A 7,827-nucleotide genomic window follows, 5' to 3' on the forward strand; every position below is an offset into this window, starting at 1 on the left:
TGAAATCCAATGTGCACAGCTTAATAATTCAATATTATAATATGATAATGTCTAGTATTCTTTAAGAAACAAAAATGTAGAGTGTAAATTGAAAACTGTTTTACTGTTTTACGTATACTACACTGTGCAGGACAATTCAAACGGATAATCCGCGTTCGTTAATGTCTACCAGTTTTTTCTTTCATGTGCAAAACCAATTTAAATAATTAGTGATTCGTACGCTATTTTATTTTTGTTTAATTGTATGTATGGTATAGTATGGTTTGGTATAGTATATATTATGTATATTGCACTATATTTATTATAGTATTCCAAGTGGATTTTTACAATATCTACTTTTAGCGCTCCTCTAAAATTATTCAATTATAATTTTGAAAATCAAAGATTACTTACTGCTTTACAGATTGCATTGTTTTATAAAAATCTTATTCACAATTTATTTTTCTGTAATGAAACGATTTGCAAATATGAAGTTATGGTATGGGCGGATTACATGCGCATTGGAAAATCTCGTTAGCCGAGTCAATTTGTTTGAGCTAATGTGATTTTAATATTATTCCAATTATCGAAATTTTAACACTCATTTACCAAACTGAGATTTGATTTCAAAACAAATTTGAAATCTGAGCTCAATAATGAGTATCCTACCGTACTAGAGCGTAAATTTTTTTCGGAAAAATCTTTCCTTTAGCATAAACAATTTGCATGTCGGATAATACATAGTGGACTACAATCCACATAAAGTATAGAGCTGAATTTTATGTATCGTGGTGAGCTGAAAGATTCCTATAGTGCTATCGGTGTAATCTGAAAATCAGTTAATTTGGTCGACTGCTAATTATTATTAGTTTGCCTTTTAGCACTTAGCCTTGTAGCAGTTAAGTAAACAAATGAATTTGTCTAATTACTAGAAAAATATCACGATCTTCTTTACGCATACATAGAAACAAGAATCCGTTTTCATTTGAAGGCATTATTGGGACTTGAGCCTTGAGGTCGATCTCAAGCGGCATGGAGCCATTCAGGTTGTGATTTCGACGCAACCACCTAGCATCAGATCGGTCAAGAGCTTCGTCTAAGTATTTAGTATAATAAAAAGCCTGTTTAAGACATCTATTATTTTAGTAAATTTACTCTTTTGAGGCCTAATGAAAGTAAACAAATCTATGGACCTTTTTACTTGCGCCATTTCAACAGTAGTCGAGATTAAACTTTGACATTTAAGGGTCGGGATCTCGACAGTTTAAACAGTTAATAAACAGTAGGTGCATTATCTGAAGCACTTAATAAAGGTAAGAACTACGTTCGTTGTCAAGGAAGTGGGTCGTTGAGTGTAGTCAGGATGCTGCAGTAATGAATATGCGTTAGGTTTGTTTTTGAAATTCCCAAAAAAAGTGGAATGTTAAAAAGTTTACGATTAACCAGGATAAGCTTTGTGTTATTTTATTTTGTTCAGAGATATTTGATAAACAGTATTATTAATGAAAGTTTTTTTTCCAGATTTCATTACGATTCTTGTAAACTGAACATCTAACATCTAACTTAGATAATCCTGTATGCTATAAGCAAGATTCAACGAGCTAGATAGAACAAAGATTTCTAGTACCCAAGGGGAAGCTAAACTTGTCTAGTTTTCCACAACGAATTTACCAAAAGATCTACGGTTCTGATACTAAAATTGGTCTGAAATCTTTTATAAAACTAACATGAGTTGCAGTAGCTAAAATTGTTGTAAATTCTGAAACTTTCTGAAAGCCAATTTCTGTAAAACAAGATCAAGGAAGAACATGAATTGATAAGAAACTTCAATAACCCTTGTAGTAATTGGTTTAACAGGTATAATCAACACAGTCATATTGCCGTACCTTTTGATTTATTTGATTTGTTTCATTCAATTTCGTTTTAAAATGATAATTTTTTACAAGTCATTGGTGTTTGTGGTTATAAGTTAGAAGTTATGAAATCTCCAACAACCACATCAATTTAGGCGTAGGCAGTAGTCCTTAGTTCTATCTCTGGTATTCCTGATGTAGAAAAATGAACAAAAACTCCGCAGGTTTTGACAGAGCCATAGAAATACTATGTCTTTCAACTACCTGCAGCATGTTAGAAATAGTGAAAACTTAACTCGTTTGCGGCAACCCGGTAACACACTACGCGGAACTTCCCAGCGAGGTGTGGCCGGCAACCTAAATTAAGCTTTGTACAAAATGACTAGCTTCTTATGGTAATGGGATTAAAACCTGTCATCGAAGGTAATTAGTTTCACACATTTATATATAATGATGATTCCCAAAATTTATTATACGAATGTTTGTTGTATCCTTATATTATAGAAATTATAGAGGCATCTATTTTGAAACATGGTGATACGGAGTCTGGTGAGTCACCATCACTCTGCTTATTTCTGATGCGAAGCAGTAATGCGTTCCAGTTTGAAGCTAGGGGCAGTTGTTGTACTGTAAAATCTAAGACTTAGAACTCATATTTCAAGCTAGGGCGTGACATTTTCCTATGGGTTCCTTCAACCGAGGTTAAATAATACAAAAAACTTAAGCATGATACAAAACAAAGACATGTTAAATAATACAATGATTTGATAATGATATGATATGATAATAATAATATGAATAATGATACGATAAACATAATAAATAATAGACTATAAATAAATGAATTCACTGGCTGAAATACATATAATTTACAGTGTTTTACTTTCTGTAATTAATCTGTATTCAAATTAAGTTTTTAGTTTTCACAAAAAAATAGAAACAATAGTTTTGAATGCTTGTTTCGCGTGTATTTAATATTTACTTTATTTAGAAAATCGAGTCTTCAGGACAACATTTTCATGAAATTTTCAACCTTCTGTTGAGCACTGCTGCAGATTCCTTTGCTGTCCCATTTCGGGCAGTCCTGTAATTGACAATCTCATAAGCGTGTTGTACAAGATTAAAATTACCAACTATCGAACGTTATCCCTCAAGTAAATACAAAACTGATATAAAAAAGAATTGTTTTATTCATACGACAGCTCTGTTTTGATAATTTCCATATGCTATGTATGGTTCTGTGGTTAATATTTACGTTACCGTTTACCAATAGTATTGGTACCAATAAGAGTATTGGACATGTGAATGTCACAATAGCTCTCCAGGAATCAAATTTCCAGTCGAATGTCTTTAGAGTTATTCAAATAGAAAAATAATAATATCTATCGCGAAGCTGCATTGTGTTTGGGTTTGAAGAGTGAGATAGCCGTTATACTATACAATTGAGACTTAGACTTCATAATATCTTAAAGTGGGCGGCGTTCCCGTAATGATATATCTTGGACCCGATAACCACTTAAAATCAAGGCCATAAAGCCATTCACCTCTATTGCTCGTGTATTTTCTCCGTGACTGTTCTTCAAGCTTAAGAATTGCTAATGAAACCACAGTGCCAACATTTTCTATTAGAAACTGCGAACAACAACAGATTTGACGGATCGTTCATTCTTTAGCTTTCACAAGAGACTCAGCCTGACATTTTTATTTATTAATAACCACATTCTACTGTTTTCCATCGAACTTGGCAACCTGTTCATTTACCTTACCAGCTAGAAAAATAAATAAACACTTTCTATTATTATTATTTTTTATTGCTTAGGTTGGTGGACGAGCTCACGACCCGCTTGATTTTAAGCGGTTACCGGAGCCCATAGACATCTACAACGTAAATGCCGCCACCTACCTTGAAATATGAGTTCTAAGGTCTCAGTATAGTTACAACGGCTGACCCAACCTTCAAACCGAAACGCATTACTGCTACACGGCAGAAATAGGCAGGGTGGTGGTACCTACCCGTACGGACTCACAAGAGGTCCTACCACCAGTAAATCCTTCTATCTGATTTATAGTTGGTTAAAAATAAAAGTAATTATTATTTTCACCTCGGCCATTCGAGACGTAATACAAATCTTGTACTTTGCGACCTCACACATTTCCGGTTTGCCAATATTAGAAATATCTTCTTCGAAGCACTTCTTCTTTATGGCATTAACCAAATCTATCTCCGTTTTGAATCCTTCTTCAACGAAACGTAGGAGTGCATCTTTGTTTATTGAATCCTCTTCCGTCAACAAGTTGAGTTTTCTTGCGACACACATATCTCTTTCACACTATAATGAAACACGTATATTAATAACTAAGTTTGTTTCGAATATGATTTCCATAAAATCCTGTACGATAGTATTTATTGGTCGCCGATTTCATGTAAAAAGTCGTCGTGGCCTACAAGCTAAAACGTCCGGTGCATTCGTATCTGGCGATGCAACAGTGTTCGAATCCCGCAGGCGGGTACCCATTTTTGTAATGAAATACGTACTTGACGATTGACTTCCCTGGTGAAGGAATAAATATAATATAAATATAAATATTTACTAACAATCACGCCACGTTAACTGGTCCCGTGCTAAGTTCGTAAAGAACTTGTGTTACAAGTACCAGATAACGGAAATAAATATAATATTTTTACTATACACATACATTTAATATACACCCATAACTCTGGAAAAACATTTATATTTATCATACAAATATCTTCCCTTGGCGGAATTCGAACCCGCGACCCCCTTGTGTAGTGACCATGTCACTTACCACTACACCAGACGGCCGTTAAATAATAATAATCATCGAATAAACATCGTGTAATAAAAACCAAACCCGCAAAATTATAATTTGCGTAATTACTGGTAGTAGGACCTCTACTAGGAAGTAGGACCTGAGTCCGTACGGGTAAGTAACTATAGTGAGACCGTAGAACTCATATCTCGAGGTGGGTGGCGAGATTTACGTTGTAGAAATTTATGGGCTTCGGTAACCACTTAACATCAGGTGGGCTGTGAGCACGTCCACCCATCTATGCAATAAAAAAATAAAAAAAGAAGAAAAAATGTAGTGAAACGTTTATGAAAGTGCCTGCATTAACGTTGCATTAATATCTATATTTTTTCTTTTTATCTCTGAAAAATGCGAGTATTTTTCACTCATGTCTTCTTGCACACATCCCGTTGGAGCTTTTGTAGCTTTCAAACCGAAATTCGTGATTGCTACACGAAAGAAATATGAATCATTTTAGATATGAAATATGTTCAACGTGTGCTCTGCTAGAATGAACTATATGAATAAACAATTAACTCACCTTATCATTTGCCTTACGCTGTGTGTTGTAGCATTCCGTTATGAACTCAGAGTCAAATAGTTTTGGGTATTTTTTGACGCAGCAGCTATCAATCTCGGTTATGAAATTAAAGTATAGATTAATAATGAATTCCTTAGAAATTATAAACGACAAATTAAGTTATTGTAAATTTTAACATGGTCAATTTAATTAAAATTAACATATCCTTTATTGTGATAACGATTATTGTGCAAGCAAAACTAAACCATATCACAAAAGTGTATAAAATATTTTAGAAAATAATGTATGGTGTGCTCTTGTGAACTTTTCATTAAATAAACTTACAAGTCTCTTAAGGGGGCACCCTCTGACGTCTTCGGAAGATACCTTTAAAGCAAATATTGCAACTTTATATGATTGTTTTTTTTAAGTATGTATAAATAAAGTGTAATGTTAGCATTTTCTGCGCTTGCGTTGTTTTCAAAAGCAGTTTGAATGAATGTAGGATATCTATAAGACATCCATGACCGAAATATGCAGAAATATGCAATTACAAAATTAATTTATCTGTAGGATTGTGAACGAATCACTACATAGTATAAAACAAAGTCGCTTTCTCTGTCCCTATATCTGTCCCTATGTATGCTTAAATCTTTAAAATTACGCTACGGATTTTGATGAAGTTTTTTTAATAGATAGAATGATTGAACAGAAAGGTTTATATGTATAATAACATCCATTTAATAGTGGAGAAATCAATAATAAATTACAGTCTCCGAAGCGAAGCGAGGGCGGGTCGCTAGTTTACTATAAAATATAATTTAAATGTCTTTCCTTTCTTTTCACATGGTTAGTGTAGTCATTGTAGTAGATTTTTAGTTTGATGCGCAATTGAAATAAATAAAATAACAAGCTTTGTTTTTACCGAGCATCATATTGAAGTCTTATATAAAATTATATCAAGAAGTACAATTACAAGTTAGTAGACCTGCTGCGGTAGCCATCACAGGACACAAGTTATTTGACAGATGCCTGAATCTCGCTTACGACATTTTCAAGATAAGCTTGCATAAATTCGGGTAGGTACCACCATCCTGCCTATTTCTATCGTGAAGCAGTAATGCGTTTCGGTTTGAAGGGTGGGGTAGCCGTTGTAACTTTACTGAGAACTTAGAACTTATGTCTCAAGGTGGGTGGCGCATTTACGTTGTAGATGTCTATGGGCTCCAGTCACCACTTAACACCAGGTGGGCCTTGAGCTCGTCCACCTATCTAAGCAATAAAAAAATAATAAACAAAAGTCCCAAGCAACAAAATTCGGACCGAATTCGTATCGAATATCACCCGCTCGGTGGAAGATCTTCCTTTTGTCGTTATCCCCACAGACCTTTGATATGTATTTGTGGTCTAAACAAATATGAGATCAGACGCCCGATGAATCAAGCAACGCGACTTTGCTAGTGTTCAAATTCCGCAGACGATTTTTGAATACAACATATGAATGAATTATTTCTATAACATCGAGTAATAAAAATCGAACCCACAAAATTGAATTTTACATTCCCACTGTTTGCGATGAGGTTTATACATAGAGCTGAAGCATCAAGATGGGTGGCGACATTCAAGTATTGATTTCTATGGGTTTCGGTAGTCACTTAATATCAGATAATCCGTAAGCTCGTTTGCCTTTTGTAAATAAGAGTGTAAGCTTGAATCGTTAATCGCGAGTAATCATTAAAAACGATCGCTGTAAAGACGACTATCATATTATGTTTTTTTTCCATAAATTATTGTCAAAATAGTCCTATTTGATTGTAAAAAAATCTCTAATGTGTGCATTATTTCAGTTTAAATTCATGGGTTGTTGTTGGTGTCATAGCGAACCCAAAAATCAATATGGCTGTTTGTTCTATTTACAAAAAACTATTGGCCCTTCGGTAGTCGAAATTCGACTATAATTAATTGAAATTATAAGTTTGTACACTATTAAGATTCTATTGTCAAAGACTACATCTATAATCACAGATTTCGCCAAGACTACACTTTGGACAAATATTAATAAAGACAAACAATATTCAATCTATTGTCAATTTGACCCCAAACTATAAGAAAAGTTTGACAATAAAAAAGAGTATTATATATGCGTGTATGTAATGTTTTTAAAAATGTACATGGTAGTGTGTGTAATGTTTTCATTATTGATTTAATGCATGTTTATGTATAATTTAAAAAAAAATTAGCTTTCTGCACTCCTTCTCCATATTCTCTGTAAGTGTGGGAAATTTCATACTCCTCCGTCCGCGCAATTTTCGTAGAAAAGAGTAGAAAGTTTTTGCTTCACGTATTAATATATAAATAAGTCAACGTACCTGGAGTACGACTAAAATAGTGAAGAACAAGACCAATCGAGACATGTCGTATTGCACTGAAATCTCTACTAAGCTTCACTCTTTCAGTTCGTATGCTTTTTATACTAACGTACAGTATTACAACTAAACAACATTATATCAATCTAATCTTGAAAATTGACAGTTATTTTGTCACATCCGTATTGTAATACCTAAGTGACAATGGGTAAAACTGTTTACGTTTATAATAATTTTATAACTTCCGTGATAATTTTAGTTTTGTATGAAATTGCCTCTGCCCTCAATTTATGTGTAT

The 7,827-nt window shown here is 33.7% G+C and overlaps 1 protein-coding gene and 1 long non-coding RNA gene across 2 annotated transcripts; one reads left to right on the forward strand and one right to left on the reverse strand.

Annotated features, from left to right (window-relative positions):
- Positions 1-1,557: 1,557 nt before the first annotated feature.
- On the forward strand, positions 1,558-3,014 carry LOC134199818 (uncharacterized). Its single transcript, XR_009974457.1, has 2 exons — positions 1,558-1,836; positions 2,057-3,014. It is a non-coding gene; the product is annotated as an uncharacterized LOC134199818 (long non-coding RNA).
- On the reverse strand, positions 2,779-7,604 carry LOC101737025 (uncharacterized). The gene is made up of 5 exons (XM_021350071.3): positions 7,533-7,604; positions 5,509-5,550; positions 5,185-5,277; positions 3,935-4,162; positions 2,779-2,916 (listed from the first exon to the last, which is right to left on the reverse strand). The coding sequence occupies exons 1-5, from the start codon at positions 7,575-7,577 to the stop codon at positions 2,836-2,838; spliced, it is 489 nt and encodes a 162-aa protein (XP_021205746.3). The 5' UTR covers positions 7,578-7,604; the 3' UTR covers positions 2,779-2,835.
- Positions 7,605-7,827: the final 223 nt, after the last annotated feature.

This window comes from Bombyx mori, chromosome 12 (genome assembly GCF_030269925.1).
Source record: "Bombyx mori chromosome 12, ASM3026992v2".
Lineage (NCBI taxonomy): Eukaryota > Metazoa > Arthropoda > Insecta > Lepidoptera > Bombycidae > Bombyx > Bombyx mori.